This window comes from Peromyscus eremicus, chromosome 17, assembly GCF_949786415.1.
Source record: "Peromyscus eremicus chromosome 17, PerEre_H2_v1, whole genome shotgun sequence".
Taxonomy (NCBI): Eukaryota; Metazoa; Chordata; class Mammalia; order Rodentia; family Cricetidae; genus Peromyscus; species Peromyscus eremicus.
Window position 1 is genome coordinate 9,598,793 of NC_081433.1, and position 17,500 is coordinate 9,616,292.

The 17,500-nt window shown below is 45.4% G+C and overlaps 1 protein-coding gene across 1 annotated transcript in view; it reads left to right on the plus strand.

Annotated features, from left to right (window-relative positions):
- Positions 1–17,500, plus strand: part of Dlgap2 (DLG associated protein 2) — a 149,797-nt gene that overhangs the window by 42,444 nt on the left and 89,853 nt on the right. Inside the window, exon 4 of the mRNA XM_059244992.1 lies at positions 15,850–16,061. Within this exon, the coding sequence (XP_059100975.1) occupies positions 15,850–16,061 (212 nt within the window). The remainder of the gene's footprint in view (positions 1–15,849; positions 16,062–17,500) is intronic.

A 17,500-nucleotide genomic window follows, 5' to 3' on the forward strand; every position in this document is an offset into this window, starting at 1 on the left:
GTGATTGACAAGCGATGGTCGTGGGTGACTTTGGGATGTCCCTGGAAACATCACTCCAATGTGACAACCCATCCCTTGGTGCCAGGGACTTAGCAGAACAACACAAATGTCCTGAACACATAGATGCTTGAGCCCCTAGGTCTGCCATTTGCACAAGATCACTCCTGTCATGTGACAACAGCATCCCCAAGCTGTGTGGCATGTGGTGATGACAGGAAGTTTTGTCTGTGGTGAGGGTAACTGTCCTCAATGGTGTGGGTGAGATGGAGTCACCAAAGACAAAAACATACACACAGTGCTGGCGGGATCCAGAGCACTGTGCAATTCTGCATTTTATGTAATTGCCCTCTCTATCTCCTGATAGTTCTCTCACCAAGAACAGGAGAGGCCTTAGCCTCTGAAGACACAGCCGCTCCTGAGGAAGCCTCTGCAGCTCCTACCAGCTGGTGGCATTAACACTACCTCAGCACTTCAGGTTTCCTCAAAGATATATAGTATATATCCAATTCACAAATCTCAAATCCCTGCCCTGTAAGAACCAAGGCTTGGCCTGGCCATGTGCTGGCTTAGAGACACCCTCCTAGATCCTGAGTAATGGCGCCAATCATCGGCTGCGTCATCAAGTGGCCAATTAACGAAACAGATGAACAACTGTGAATCTTTCTGGGAGTCAGGTGGCAGAGGCTTCCAGCAGCGCCAGCTCCTCCTGGTATATCGTCCAAGGCTCACTGGTTCTGTTTTGAAAGGAGATGCTAACCAAATTGCTTGTATAGACAGATTTATTCAAAGAGACAAATTGGTAGTTAGATAAAGTATTATTTTTATAGCAGTAGAAAAGGCTTAAATTTTGCTTGTAGTTGGCAAACCTTAATGACATCCAAATGTAAAATGTTCTCTCTGCTTATCTGAGGGAACACAGTGAGTAAAATTGGGGCTCACTCTGGTTCTTTCACTCTTGTACAAGCAAAAATCTGGTCTTTTTTCTTCCTCTTCTTTGTGCCTAGGAACTCTCCTGCAGTGTTCCCTGAGCATGAGGCAGGGCTGAAACTGTGGCATTTCTCCCCACTCCAGTCCTGAGCTCTCTGCTCCACACACCACCCTCACCTGCTCATCACCCCCCAGCCCTGGGTTTACCATCCCTGCTGTTGCGCATGCTCTTTCCCGCCCTCCAGTCACCCGGTTCAGTGCTGCGCATGCTCTCCTCGCCTTCCAGTCACCCGGTTCAGTGCTGCGCATGCTCTCCTCGCCCTCCAGTCACCCGGTTCAGTGCTGCGTGTCCTGTCTCCACCCTCCAGTCACCCTGTCCAGTGCTTCTGTGTGTGGAATGTCAGTCGTATCCAAAGATGGAGTGTGATATCACCTTCTACTTTCCACCACCCCCTCCTTAAACTCTGGTGGTTTTGCTTTCTCTATACCATACCCCTTCCCTACTGGTTGAGATGGAAAGGGGCCCCACAGACGACATCATTGCAGCTGTAACGATCCCATAGTCTTGTCTCTGGAAAGTCCAGGCTACAGGGCTGGGAAGACTGCTCAGTGGGCAAGGTACTTCCCGCAGATATCTGAGGACCAGAGTTCGGATCCCCAGCACCCATGAGCATGATGGACTGCTAATAATCCCAGCACTCAGAAGACAGCGCTCAGGGATCCCCAAAGTCAGCGGGCTAGGCAGACTAGTCAAAAGAGCAAGTTCTGGGTTCCGATATATAACGTGGAGAGTAACTGAAGGAGACACCTGACATCGAATTCTGGCCCCCCATGCATGTGCACACACGTGCAAGTACGCACACATGAAAGCACTCACGATCATGTATGTACACTTAAAAAGAAGATGCACACGGGAAGACACAGGCTCCCGCTTAGGTAGACCATCTCTACTGTGTGGCCAGGCACTAAAATGCAAGAACCTTGCCACGCTGTCGGACACATGTCAGTCACTCCTCAGGCCTCACCAAGGGCTCACTTCTCTCCTGAGTTGGGAGCCACACAAGGAACGGACCTCTGTCCTGGGCCAGATCTGTTGTCTGCATCTTGTGATCTGCATAGCGCCCTCTGCCTCTCTCTTCTCTCCTTCACTCTGGGACTTCTTTTTAAAACCTTGGGTTTGGAACCAGTCCTTGTTTCGCCAGCCCCTGCGGCCTGGGTGTCATCCCAGATGCCTTGCTGGCCTCCAGCTTCCACAGGCCTGGAGCTAGCCACCAGTTTGTGGACTTCCCTGCCTCAGTGGCTTCTCACTGTGCTTGTGTGTGGAGCACTCGGTATTGTAATCAGTCATTTCTCAGCCCACCTCTCCAAGCCCCGAGGGTGAAAGCCACGTTGGCCCCTCCCCCTCCCCCCTGGATCTGCCTACTTCTTTGCCTAGAGCTAGACACCAACTGGGAGAGTTGGCCAAACAGTCAGTGACAGGTCCAGCTGTTACCTTACCAAAACGTAGTTTGCAAACGTCAGCGGTTCATGTCCCTTCACAGTAGCACGCAAAGCACAAATAGGTTGGCATGGTGCTGTGAAGGGATGAGACTCAATAGAAGGCAGCATTGAAAGTGAAGTCCCCCTGGTGCTCCATAAAACTATAGCAGGGTATAGCAGAAAAGGAGAGGACAGCAGTCGTAGAACCCTACCTACAAGCCCCAACAGTCTCAAGTCCTCTCTTCAACCTCCATCAGTCCCTTGGTGGCTCGTGGTGGCCATGGCTGGGCCTTGGTAAGCATGGCACCTGCAGGGGACACAGACCTATCTCCTCCCACTGTTCATATGGACAACCATGGTCTAAATAGTAAACCTGTAGGGTGGGAGGTTTATGGACCCTTGAAGGAAATTACGGCTTTCACAGGGCCCTCTTCCCCCAGCCCCAAATACCTCATCTACGAAGAAACTTCCCTCACACACCATCCTCCATCCATTTTCACCTCTCCACGAAGTCCTTCTCCCCTTCCTTGCTGTCCTCTGTCTGTCATGGCATGTCACTTGTGGGAAGATTTATGAAATACACACAGCTCCTCCGGCAGCGTTTGTCCCCACACCCAGCTAAATTGATGTCTGGGTGCATTCAAAGGTGTCCTCACAGGGCTGTCCCTCACGCTGGAGGCACTGAACTTTCCAGTGGAAAAGTCCCGGCTCTGGGCCTCACAAGCCCAGACTTCATTTCACAACCAGCATTGGGAATTAAAGAAAAATTAAAGGAATGTGCCCATGGTGCTTTGTAAGGACATGGTCTAAAAGGACCAGAAGTCCGTGCCCAGGGGCAGCATTCTTTTTTTTTTTTTCACCCCAAACTAGAGATTTGTAGTTGAATAAAAGGACACCTCTCTATACCCACCTTTGGCTTGTATGGAATATGTACTTAACATTCAAGGAAGACTCTTGTTTGTAAGTAGGTCAAAACACAGCAAATAGAACTGACGGGGAATTCTGGCCCGTGTTCTTCTCTGAAAAGGCTTTTGTTCTTGTATTTTCTGCCTCAGCAGACAAACTGTCTTAAGGCCAAACTTGGAATAATGTGGCAGGCACGTGGGCCAGGGATTCACTACATCCTGTTCAGGGGCCAAGCGGTTCCCTGTGTCCTGAGGAGGAGACACTGGCCTTGGAGGGGACCTGGTACCAGTCAAGGAGGTCGCAATTGCTCTGCCCTGTGGGAAATACTTTCTTCCCTCGACCCTTATGAGCACAACACCCCGTCTCTCCCATGCCCGCCATCACCTCCCTCTTTGGCCCCCATGTTCTCTCTGGCTTGGCTGTCTCCTCGCCTGTAATCTGTAACCATGTGACTCTGGTTTCTTTGGCCCCTCCGAGTGAAGAAAAGCCCTAGTGTTTCTGTTTCACTTGTGTTTGTAGCCGGGGATGTTTGGGTTTTTGTTTGTTTTGTTTTGTTTTAACAAATGAGACTCCTAAGTTTTGAAAGCTCGAGAGACGATGGATGGGACAAGGCTGGAGAGTCCGTTCCCTTTGAGCAGTTGGGAGCGTTCTGCTTCTGCCCATGGTTCAGTGTTCTCTCCTCTCAGCTCTTCCCAGCCTGCTGCCCTCCCGAGCTCTTTCCCCTCCATATCTACACACTGAAAAGGGCCTTAGCCCCTCTTCAGGTCCTTCCCTTCAAGGGCCCAGGATGAACACACAGTTGGAAGATTGTCTCCACTTATCATAAAATAAAAAAAAAATTACAGCTTAAAAATCCCATTTTCCCCAGTTATTTTGCTCATCCCAGCAGCATTTATATTTACATTCACATTCACATTTACATTTACATTTAAATTTGCTTCAATCAACATATCAGGAGGCACACAGCCCCGGCCATTGGCTTCCACAAAGCCCAGAAGTGAACTTGGAGACTGTCGACAGCTCTGAGCATCCCAGCAGAGGCCCTACACGGTCACATCAGGTCTCCTTGTTTGTTGCCTTCACAGAACCTCTCCTGTATCCTTTTTTTTTTTTTCCTTTCATCTTGTTTTGCTGTCTTTAACTGACAGGCAGTTACTGTATGTTTATGGGGAATAGTATGACACTTCGACACATATAAATAGACAGGGTTCAAATCAAGGCGTAGATCATCTCCGTGTCTGCATCAGCTCGTGTTCATAGCCTTCAGGTTCCTTTTACCTGACTCTTCCTAAGGATTGGAGGCTGATGTAAGCCATGGGCATTGACTGTGCTCGGCAGAGCACTAAGCCCTTACTCCTCCTGCACCAAACCTGTTGCCTGTCCTTCCTCTCCCCTTCATCTCTCCCGTCCCAGATTTCATTAATCACTGCTCAACTGTCTTCATCTTGGACGTCAATTTTTTTTAATCTTCATCAAATGAGTGAGATATGTGGTGTGCATCTCTCTTTTCCTGGCTTGTTTTATTTACCATAATATACTCCATATTGTTGCAAATGGTAAGATTTCCTCATGTTTGGCTAACAGTGTTCCACTGTATCTTTTTATGTGTATATCATTGGATATTACCTATATTAATATATCATATTTTCTTTATCTATAAGTTAATGGTCACCTATATTGATTCCACACTATTGGAACTAGGCTGCAGTAAACATGGTTTTATAGGTAACCCTTTAACATATGTTTTCATTCTCTTTGGTTATATACCAGTAATGTGATTGCTTTATAAGTAGATATAATTTTAGATGTGGGGGGATACTCCAACATTGTCTTTGATAATGGCAGTACTGTTTTACATTCCCACTAATAGTGAGCAAAGACCATTGCCCTTCTGTTCCCTTGGCCAAATTTGTGGTTTTGTTTACCTTTGGGAAAAGTCAGGCAGGGTGGGCTGGCATCTCACATTTGTTTTAATTTGCATTTCCCTGATGATTAGCCATTGATCACTTTTTCATAGACTTGTTGACTATCCTCTATAGGAACTGCTCTGTTAATTTCTCCAACTTTTAATAGGATTATTGGGGAGGGTGTTGTTGGATTGTTTGAGTTATTTGTGTATTTTGGAATGTATCACTGTGCATGATACTGTGCATGGCTGTAATCCAAGATCTTATAAGGTGGAAGCAGGAGGATTAGAGGTTCAAGGCCAGCCTTAGCTGCATAGTGACTTCCAAGCTCTGTCTCAGAAAGGAAGGAAGGAAGGAAGGAAAGAAGGAAGGAAGGAAGGAAGGAAGGAAGGAAGGAAGGAAGGAAGGAAGGAAGGAAGGAAAATATTCTCCTATTAGAAAGGAGACCCATTCGATTGGCTTATGTGATTGGGGCTGGGTAGTCTAACAATGGCTGTCTGCACACTCCAGAAGCTGAGGACATATTAGCTGATGGGTTCACAGAGCTGGATGCCTCCACAGTTCCAACCTGGTGATGAGAATCTTCAGGATTCCTAAAGAGTTGCTTGGAAGGCTGAAGGAGCTAAAGCCTGATGCCAACTGAGGACAGTAATGGCAGTGACAGCAACAGACGGCAGAGTCAAAGCACTCACCACTGAGAAGTGAAGGTGGTCAGGCAAGCAGCACTGCTTGAGTCTCGTCTCTGTGCCTGGGGCACCACTAGAAGATGCTGCCCACTCTAGGGATTGTGTTCTCATCTTAGATAATCCTTCCTGAAAATGCCCTCATGGATCTGCCCACAGGTGTGTCTCTTGGTTGATTCCAGATTTCATCAAGTTGAACATCAATATTAACCATCACAGATGGAGAGCTTACAGCTAGTGTGTGGGTTGCTCTTATTCTCCCTTGATTGCTTCCTTTGCAGCTCTGAAACTTCTTAGTGTCATATAATCTCATTTGCTGTTATTGCTCTTATTTGTAGTGTCTGTGAGTCATATACAAACCATCTCTCCCACTGACACCTGAAGTTACCCCTGTGTTTTCTTCTAGTTTAAGAGTTGCTTCTGGATTCAGAGTTTTAAATCTTACATTTAGTAAGATTTAAAAGATTGATCTATTTTGAGTGTATTTTAAGGGTTAAAGACAGGGGTCTAGCTTTGTTCTTCTGCAAGGGGCTATCCAGTTCCCCAGATACCACTGGTTGTTGATTCTACCATTTCTCTGGTATATGTTATTTGCACCTGTGTCAAAAATCAATAGGCTCCCAGTTTGTATTTCTCATTTTTCTATTCTGTCCCATTGATTTTTGTGTCAGTTGTTATGCGTTTACCACACTGTTTTGATTGCTGTAGTTCTGTATTATATATGATATTTCTGGCATTGCTCATTTGCACAATTACTGCCTTTACTACTCAGTAACTTTTGTAATTTAGGAATTTTTTCTATTTTAATGAGTAATGGATATTCTGGGGATGGTTACAGTAAATCTATTAATTGCTTTGGTTTGTGTATTTTGGGGTCATATATATGTTTTAATAATATTAATTGTTCTAACCCATTAACATGGGAGCTCATTCCATTTGTGTGAATGTCTAGACCCATACATTGCTGGGGAGAGGGGAGAGAATGAGAGAGGGATCTCCAAATTCCTTCATTGGCCTTTTACAATTTTCATTATAGAAGATACTCATTTCCTCATTAAATTTATTCCTAGATATTTTATCTTCTTGTAGATGCTATGAATAAGATCACTTTCTTGGCTTCATTATTAGTGAGTTTGTATTGATTTGTAACAGTGTTACTGATTTTTGCATGTTGGCTTTGTATTCTGCAGCTTTACCGAGTTCATTTGTCAGTGTTCACAGGATTTTGGTGGATTCTTGAGCTTTTTCTACATGGAGAAAGGGGGATAATTTTACTTTTCCTGGTTTCTTTCACACCTTTCATTCCTTTCTCTGATATAATTGTTCTAAGACCTCCAGTACTATATACTATACCGAATGAGAACAGTATCAATAGATACCCTTCTCGAAACATTTTCAAAATTTCCCCGACCTGTATCCATAGGATGTTGGCTATGGCTTTGTTGTACACAGTCTTTACAATGTTCAGGCATGTCCCCACTGTACTTGATTTGTTGAGGTTTATCATGAAGAGACCTAAAAGTTGTGTTTACTGGGCTCGTCAGTCACGTGGTTTTTTCTTCCTGCCTTCTGTTGATGTAGTGGAGTATTGGTTTGCATATGTTAAACCATCCTTGTATTCTTGAGATAAATGTCTCTTGACTGCACTAAATGAGCTTTTGAGGTTCGTTTGGATTTGGTTATTATTATGTTGAGAATGTTTCCATATGTTTTTGTCAGGGATGTTGACCTTGGTTGTTTGTTTGTTTGTTTGTTTGTGCTCTGTCTGGCTTGACTCTATCTGGCTTGGCCTCACGAAATGAATGGAGTTTCCTGTCTTTCCATTTTGTAATTACTTTGAGAAGCATTCACATTTGTTCTTTATAAGTTTGGTAAAATTCAGCACCGAATCCATCTGGTCCTGGATCGAGTTTTTTATCTTGTTTTGTTTGTTTGGTTGGTTTCGTTTTTCTTTGTTTGGGGATATTTTACTGCTGGTTTGGTCTTTTTTTTTTTCTTTCTTTCTTGTTTTTGGTTATTAAAGTCTCCTATGTCCTTGTGGTTCAATGTTGGCAGAGCATATGTATTAAGAAATTCATCCACATTCCATAAGCTTCCCAATTTGTCAGAAATACAGTTTGTCAGTTTTTTTTATAAAGCACCTCTGTGTTTCTGGGATACCGGTTATAATGTGTTCTTTCTTCATCTTTGATTTTATTTTCATCTTCTCTCCTTTTATTCTTAATAAGCTTAACTAAAAATAGCATTCAACTATAAGGATAGCTTATTCATCACAGACGCCAGGAGGAGTGGATTGGGTCAGCACAGAGCGCCACACCAGGGCAGTCAGGGGAAGTGGGAGTGCTCACAGAAGCCTTGTGATCCCATGGGAAGGAAAGGCAAGGCGGGTCATGTGAGGAGAGGACAGTTCAGTTTGGACGCTAAGCTCTGTTCCTGAGTGTCTGCAGCAGAGGGGCAGTCACCTCAGGGTGGGGCCCACAGGAGAGATTGGGGTGGACACTCTGGTTTTATGAAGTCGCTGTAAAAATTGAGCTTGAAAGTTACTATCTCTTGGCTCTGACAAGCCCTGAATAAGGCTGTGTTTCCATGGCTATCAAAACCACGAAAGTCAAACCATCACAAATACTGAAAGCAAACAGGTCTAACACACAAGGGCATGGTGGCATCCCTAGGGATGAAGTCAGGTGACATGCAAAGAAGACAGCGAATCCCCAAAGCAATAAGTTACCTTGAGCAAAGTGTCCCCACATGGCCTAGAAAGAAAAAGCTGGAGCATGAGCACCATCATTTTTACCTTGGCTCAGAGATATGGGGATTGTATCAAAGATTCTTCCTGAACATTCTCCATGGAGTCCTAGGAAATATGTCCCCTCTGTAGCTTAATAAGTAAAGAGGATGTGAACACTGCCCCCAACTTATCCTTGACTCAAAAATATGGAACCCATGTAGCTAGAGTTTTCTTGCCTGGCCCACAGTCAGGACAAATCTCTATCACCTGCCAGTCCCACAGCCTCTCAGACCCGACCAAGTAAACACAGAGACTTATGTTGGTTACAAACTGTATGGCCGTGGCAGGCTTCTTGCTAACTGTTCTTATAGCTTAAATTAATCCACTTCTATAAATCTATAACCTGCCATGTGGCTCGTGGCTTACCGGCATCTTCACAAGCTGTTTCTCATCGTGGCGGCTGGCAGTGTCTCTCTGACTCAGTCTTCCACTTCCCAGCTTTATTCTCCTCCTTGCCCCGCCTATACTTCCTGCCTAGCCAATGGCCAATCAGTGTTTTATTGATTAATTAGCAACACATTTGCCATACATCCCACAGCAAACCCATGTCAATTGTCTTCCTGCCTATTCTCCATAGAGCCCACCTAGGTACCCAGCCCAGGCTATCTAAGGCCCACTTTTCTCATGAAGAACAGATGTGAGATCTCAGCTTGTGTCCTCAGTCATTGCTGACCTCTTGTCACAAGAGACTGTTGACCTACAATTTTCCCACAAGCTCTTCTCCTTTGTCTCTCTGACCCCAGGTACCACACCAGCTGCCTTGAGGCCTCCGACACTAGGGAAGAGTTGATTGACGTTGAGCACTCAAACCCTCTCAGCATTGGCCTGCTGTGGAGCTGCATTTACTGTCTCAAGAATAGTTTCAACCCACACAGGCTCCAGTGGGCCTCATTTCATGTGTAATGATGCCCAAAGAATGACTTTCCAAAACAGCACTGGAAGAGAGACAGACAGAAACAAAGAGGAAAAGACAGACAGACAGATAGACAGACAGACAGACAGAGAGCTCCTAGGGAACAGAAGGGACATTTAGCCAAGATATAATGACTCAAAATGACTTTTGAGCAAGAAGATGATACCCAGATCCTGGAGAGATAAATTCTGCATGCACTTAAGTTCCAGTGTAGCTATGGAGATGAGACTTGCTTATTCACGCCATGGTGTAGAAAGAAACACAGACATGGGTCTGAGGCTGGCCTTCATAGATAATCTTTCTCCACATAATTTCTTAGTGTCCATTGGTACCAAAGGCCTCCTTTCCAGCCCTAGATGCCCCACATTCTGCCATATATATATATATATATATATATATATATATATATATATATATAAAATTTTATAGCTCTCAGCATCAGCCAAAACTCACTAGCACAAACCAGATCTCCACTTCTCTGTAGCAGGAATCTTAAAAGTTCTTATTAATAAAATCAAACCTGTGGCCAGTTATTGGGGTGAACACTGGAAGATCAGAGAGACAGAACAAGCCACAGCTAACCTCACCTAGCCAACTTCTCAGATGATCTTGTTTCTTCAGACTGGAAGCCTCTGTGTCCTCATATCCGAATGGCTCTCAGCTGAACTGTGCTGCTCAAAACCTAAAAGCTTAACCAGCCAAATGCTTAATCAGCCAAATGCTTCTAGTTTCTGGTCCTCACGCCTTATATAGCTTTCTGCTTTCTACCACCACTCCCTGGGATTAAAGGCTGCTTTCTGGGATTAAAGGAGTGAGTCACCATGCCTGGCTGTTTCCAATGTGGCCTTCAACTCACAGAGATCCAGAGGGATTTCTACCTCTGGAGTGCTAGGATTAAAGATGTGAGTGCCAACATTTTCTAGCCTTTGTATCTAGTGGCTGTTCTCTCTCTGACCCCAGATAAGTTTATTAGGGTGCACAATATTTTGGGAACACAATACCACCACACTTCTCAGCTTGGCTAGGAAGATCTTGGCCTTGGAAGTCTTTTCACAGGCAGGAGCTCTGCACAGTTTCCTTGCCCTTGGGATACATCCATGCATCCTGTTCTGGCTTCCTTTGTGTTGACATAAAAACACTGATAAAAAGTGATGTAGGAGAGGAAAGGGCTTGTTGCAGCTTACACTCCCCAGGTCATAGTCTATCATTGAGGGAAGTCAGGGCAAGAATTCAAGACAGGAATCTGAAGGCAGGCCTACTTGCTATCCCATGAAATATTATCTCCAACCAAGAAACTCACTCACTGCCAAGGAAGTGCGGAAGAAACCATGGAGGAATGCTGCCTGCTTGCTTGTTTGCTTGTTCTCTAGTTTGTGCTTAGCCAGCCCTTCTTATACAGCCTAGAACTACCTGCCCAAGGAATGGTGCACCCATAGTGGGGCTAGACCTTTCTACATTAATTAACAATCCTTCATGGGCATGCCCACAGAACCACCTGATAAAAGCAATTACTCAATTGAGACTGCCCTTTCAGGGGATGCTAGGCTGTGTCAAGTTGACAGTTAATGCTATCTACACACTTTACTCTCTTCTCTGCCCATATAATTCTTCACAAACTTACCAGACATTCAACATCTCTCTGATTATTCTAAAATGAAGCTCATATAACCTATTTAGATACACATTATTGAGGGGGGAGCAGATAGGGCAGGGAAGGAGAGAGATAAATATGTACGCATGGCCTGATCTCTCGTGTAAAAGAAATAAAAGTAAAGTAACTTTTAAGTGAAAGTATTTTAGCATAACAATGTTGGGGCAGAGCAAATCTGTGCAGAATGAAGTGTTCTCGTGTTTTGTTTCTGAGTGAAGGGTCGCAGTAATTGGAGAGCTACAAATTAGACCAACAGAGGAGTGTTGTAATGAGGAATCAGACTCCAGCAAGGCTCTGCCAACCCCGGGGGGATTTGGAAACGGTAAACAATTCCTGGTAAATTGCCAACTGAGCAGTGTTCTCGCCCCCCTTGATTTACATGGTAGTTATACTCTAGAAAAATAAAATCCATCGCTCATTAAAATTGCCAACTAGAACAAAGAGCCTGATTTTCACACAAAGCATAGCAAGGTTCAGGGAAAGCTGACTCAGGTTTGTGCAGGATGTGGGCAGTCATTCCTTGGGTGGGGTTGCACATGGCTCCCATATAACAAGCATCTTTGGACCCTTGGGTATGTGAATGAACTCCCTGCATGAGTTGAATTTCCTCAGATGGGTCTCCAGAATGACTGGTGACTCCATGGGATGCTTTGCCTAGGTCCCTTGTCATTCATCTGTCCTCTGTTCACAGCCTGCAGGGCCCAGCTGTCCTGCTCTGTTACTCTCCCCTGTGGCTCATGTACTTGATACTTGTTTAAAACACACACATTCACACACACAAACACACACACACACATTCACACACACACACACACATTCACACACACACATTCACACACACACATTCACACACACACATTCACACACATTCTCACACATACACACACACACACACACACACACACACACACACACACGTTGCTGACGGAATGAAGAAAATGTTTCCAGAGGGAGAACACAGCTTTGTATGGCATTTCTCTTTAGTTCACCTAAAAAGAACCTTATTATAAAATGCTCCGCCTCGCCAGTTGAAGGAAAGACGTTTTCATGTGTAGTGTTAAGACATGCTTAAAGCACAGCATCACAACACACACAGATGCCAATCGCAGGAGAATGCCCCCTTTTATAGAACTTATGAATGCTGTTCATCACTGGGGTTTGATGCTGGTGGCGGCGGGGGTAGCTCATTGCCTTGGCATAGTGAAGGCTGGGGTTGGCTCTGCAGAGGCTGGATGCCTCAGGCTTGTTTCCCCGAGGCTGAGAAGCTGCTACACGCGAGTGCCAGGTGCACACTTGGCCACTCCTCTGCGTTCTGCTGCGGGTTTTAACGTTTTCACCATAAGGGGAAGGTTTATTTACTGAGACTTGGTGGCTTTTCATAGCCCAGGCATATGCTCTGGAAATCGACTGCTTTACACTCCTTCTGTATTGAATTTTTTTCTGTCAAAGGCTGTGAAATTGGCTTCTTAAATCAGAAACAGAAACATACAAGCTGGTCTCATTTGTTAGTTAATTTGTAGGCTGCTGGATAAAAAACAATCTTTACCTTGCTCTTTATGGAAACATGTTTTTGGTTCAAAAAAAAAAAAAACTCTCCATAAACCTGACAGTGTGCGCCTCTCTTTTGGTGACAGCTGGCCTCTTCCTCCATCTGTCCTCTTTCTGTGACCACCACCTGAGTGCTCACTGAGAGATGAAGGATGCAAGCTTCCCTGGCCCAGCCCAGGGGCTGGCCACCACATCTTTTATGCTGCTTCTTCTGCCTACGCCATTCCTTTGGCCAAGTTCAGACTAAGTGGCCCTGATGCCTCCCTTCCAGGAGCCTTTACTGGCCACCAGTCAGTCACCAGCTTTCCCTGGAACTGTCACTTACCGTAACTTGCTTATGGCCTCGTCACACCATAGTCATCACCTTCACTAAAATGTTGTGACATTGAGGGCTCTGGCAAAACTATTATACAGCTTAGGAAAGCTTGGAAAGCTTAGAAGATGGGACTAGATGGGGAAATCATCGAAAAGTCCCCATTCCCCCTGCCCCATTGTTGACACCTGCCACGCACCTTACTACTGTGTTCCTACATGAAGACAAGTCTGTCAGCTTTCTATGTTTCCCCGGCTGTCGTTTGCATACATCCCCAAGACATCATGAGTTGGAAAGTGAGTCCTCAAATTCACATGCTGATGGTATTCAGAGGTATCCTTTTGGGGCGATAAGTTGTCCTGGGTGTGGCCATGACCATAAGGCATGCATGATGCAATTAGTGGTCTAGAAGAGGCGGAGGAGAGGCTTACTTGCCCCATCTCACAAAAGAAAAGGCCCTCACCAGAGACTGAACAGATTCCAGCACCATGCTTTTGTACTTCTAAGCCTTCAGAACTACCAATTGAATCAACCTCTTTAAAAATCTACTGCATCTGTGACATTCGGAGACAGGCTAGTCAACAGACCATGATGCCTTCATAACCATCTTCCAGAGCTTGGGACAGATTCTTCTGAAATTCAGATAGAGTTCATGTGAAGCCATTCCTGAGGACAGACCACCATCCTGGCGTCTCCCCTTTGTCCTGGTGACTGACTCACAAGGTTGACACAGAGCCTGAATGGGCTGGCACACCTTGCCAGAGAAACAGGGACACTGGTCATCGTGTGAACATCCTGGTCTTCTGGTTAGTGCCACAGAGATGACATTCCTCTGCCTGGATTTCCAGTGTATGGTTACTGAAGAGGCTTCCAGTAAGACAGCACCAGATAAGAGCTGTCAGGTGCCCCAAGAGTGAACTCTTCACACATCCTGTGTCATTTTCCCAGGGTTGAGGCATATTCCCTGGCAGGACATGATATCTCCCTACAAACCAAGATTCTCCACGGGTGGGTTAATGCCTATTACATGCTGAACAAAAAACCCTCTGTGTCATTGGCCTCCCTGTCGGTCTGCCTAAAACTTCAGCTGCTCCAACGTGCAATCCATGTGGCTGGTGTTTGATGTGGTCATTAAAATTTTTCCAAGCCCTCTTGGGATGGTCTGCATTCTTCCTCCGACCTGTGCATAGTGTGGCACAGAACCAGGTCATTACAATGTTAAAGTGTTTAACCTGTTAGCAGCAGCACCTACCCCAGCTCAGGCCTGTAGGGAACCACAGCATTCTGTCTGTTAAGCCCTCTCCTTGATCCAAGAGCTGCATCTAACAGAGTTGGTGGGCTTCATTGTGCCTATGTCTGATCAGGAAGAGCCAGCTGAATCATGCCCTCTTAGACCTTGTGAGTATTATGTTACACTTTGCCACACAGGATGAGTGGTAAATACAAGACCTTCCCGACCAGCCTAGCGGGAGGTACAGAGTGGGAGAAGAATGCAGAGCAAGTCCTGACTACAACATGGAAGATATCATGACCCCACTTAGGTCTGGACCCCCTACAGGCCTGTTGACTACCATCAGCGCTCACACAGATGTAGAGTCTAGGGACTGGTGCATGCATGGGCTGCGGCCTCCTTTCTCCATGACTCCGGGTGTGGAGACTAGCTGTAGGAACAGTCTGCACAGTGATCAGATCTACAGGCACAGCACACACCATGCTGTCCAGGGAGGAACCCTGGTGCCGTCTGCTGAAGAGCCTGCCATCCCATCAGCCATATGGGTTTCTGTTAGAAGGGCCAGAGTGCTTGGCTTCATGCAGTGTTGGGGCTGGAAGGAAAGCAGGATCCTTCGCAGGCCAATTTCAGAATATTACAGAAAATCTAAACGTTTTACAGTGGGGAAAAAAAACCACTTTGAAGACTTTTTAAGTGTGGAATTTTATCATTCTCCTCTATCACTAGCAGCTGAGACCCCTCTTTTCCAGCCAGGGTTGCCCTTTACCAGTCTTTGATGCTGCTGGCAGAATTGCCCACACTGGGCCATGTCTCACCAAGGAGCTGCACTGAGTTGGGCAGGGGGTCAGGGTGGGGGTGGAGGGGATGCTGCTGCTCTGAGAAATACCATGTTCACTCCTGTGAGGTTTAGCTTATTGGAGACAGGCAATTCTTGAGTTGCCAGTGTGGAACCAGAATGCTGACCAGCTTCGTCATCTACTGACCAAGTCAGCCTTCAAGCCAGGGACACAGCAGAGAAGTTTGGAGTTGGCATCCTTTGAGTCTCCTTTGGAATTCACTGTGTGCAGGGTTATGAAGCTGTGTGTACATAAGATGGATAAATATGTCTTCCTTTATCGGCCAGTGCATGTGTTCTGTGTATGTGCTATGATTCTGCTTTGGGGATTAATTCTCATCTTTATTAACATTTACCACTAAAAGGCATTTAGCAATAATGTAGGTATCACCATCATTTTCTCTTCCATTTCTTCATTTTCTTTTTCCTATGTTCCTAGTACCTTCCCAACTTTTTCCATAATGTTTATCTTTTACTTTTACAAAGGGGAAAAAAATCAACGATTTCCTATTAAGACCCTTTCAGGATTTGGAAGACTATGAAAAAGCACATCTTTCTGTGTGCATGACTTAAAATGATAAACAGCCAAAGGAGCTATGTCTCCAAGAACTTGTAGGACACACTTCTCGAGGGCACAGTTGACATGTGCTGTCTCTGCTCCCTCCCAGGTGCCTCAGGATGATTGGGGTGCGTACCCCACAGGTGGCAAAGAGGAAGAGATCCCCTGCCGTAGGATGAGAAGTGGCAGCTACATCAAAGCCATGGGTGATGAGGAGAGTGGAGAGTCAGACTCCAGCCCTAAAACACCTCCAAAGGTGGCCCTCCGGCCAGAGCCCCTGCTGAAGTCCATTGTCCAGAGACCACTTGGAGACCACCAAACGTAAGAAAGATGTCTTCTCTCTCCTGACCTCCTCTCCCCCTCCTCCCAGCTGGTTAGCCGTGGGTGAGCTATCTTCACTTTGACTTTAAGATGACAGTGTTAGAGCCTCAGCCCTCAGTTTCCACATCCTTTTTGTCACGTTGATATCTTACGATATTTTTATTACAATATTTTAAAAAAATTATTTCTTTTACTTGGCAGGATTATAATGTAATTGTATGATGTTCTCCTTCCCTTTCCTCCCTCCAGACCCTCCCACATACTCCTCCTTGCTCTCTTCCAAATTTGTGCCCTTTGATTTCATTAATTGTGTCATAAGTACAACCTGCTCAGTCTATATAATGCTATTTGTATGTGTGTTTTAAGGGCTGATCATTTGGTATTGGATAACCAGTTGGATGACCAATCGGACCTTTGGTTGTTTATTTCATAATTGTGGAAATATGCTTGGGCAATTTTTGTGTCTGATTGGTTTTTATTTTTGTTTTTTGAGGAGTTGGGGTGGTTGGGGTAGGATCTCATATAGCCAGGTTGTCCTGAAATTCACTATGTACCAAGAATGGCCCAGAACTTTTGATCCTCCTACCTCCACCTGGGTCTGATTTAAAGCATCCATTATGCATCAGGACCTGACACATCACTCCAACATTTGCATTAAGAGGGACATGTGTCTATTCAAATGACAGTGTGGGTGTGTGAATGTCTGAGGATATATCTGAACAGGGGCTTTTCTGTAGACTCTCACTTCATAAGTGCATGGGTAGAGAACAGATTTTTGTAAAGGTGAAGGAAATGGCTTGTTTTCACAAACATAAGATCAATAGACTTTGTCTGTGTGTTCAAAGGCATACCATTGATAATATAAACAGCTAAAACCCACTTGGGAAATTAGCTGTTGAACTATGCAAACCACAGTTGTTCTCAGCATTTCCCTGATGGCGTGCCCAGGATGTCAGGGAGTCTGGTTGTAAAATCTAAGAGCCACCCGGTGCCACCTCACTTCCTGTCTTGAGATAGATGCCTGTCCTGTGTGAGTGACAGCAGCAGGTGACAAGCCACTCAGTGTTCTGTGTGTCCTTAGAGTAGCACCCCACGCTGCACAGTGAGACATCAAAGCTCTAATCAGAGGAATCACCGTGGTGTCTCCTCCACCTAGCCTGGTACTCACTATAACAAGGCAACACTATCATCATTTCTCCCGTTAAACCCAATAACTCAGGAGCATTAGCTTACAAAATGAAAACTGAAAATTTGAATTGCCGCAGAATCTTACTGGGGGAGCCATGCAGCCTGGGGTGGCCCATAGGAGCAGCCCTTTTTCTTGGAGAACATAGAGGTGTTTAGTGTAATTTAAACTAACCTTGTTCCTCAACTTAACTGCAGGTCCAACTGAGTTGGGGGCAGAGCCATTGGTATGGAGGAGGAGGGTGCTCCGGGCT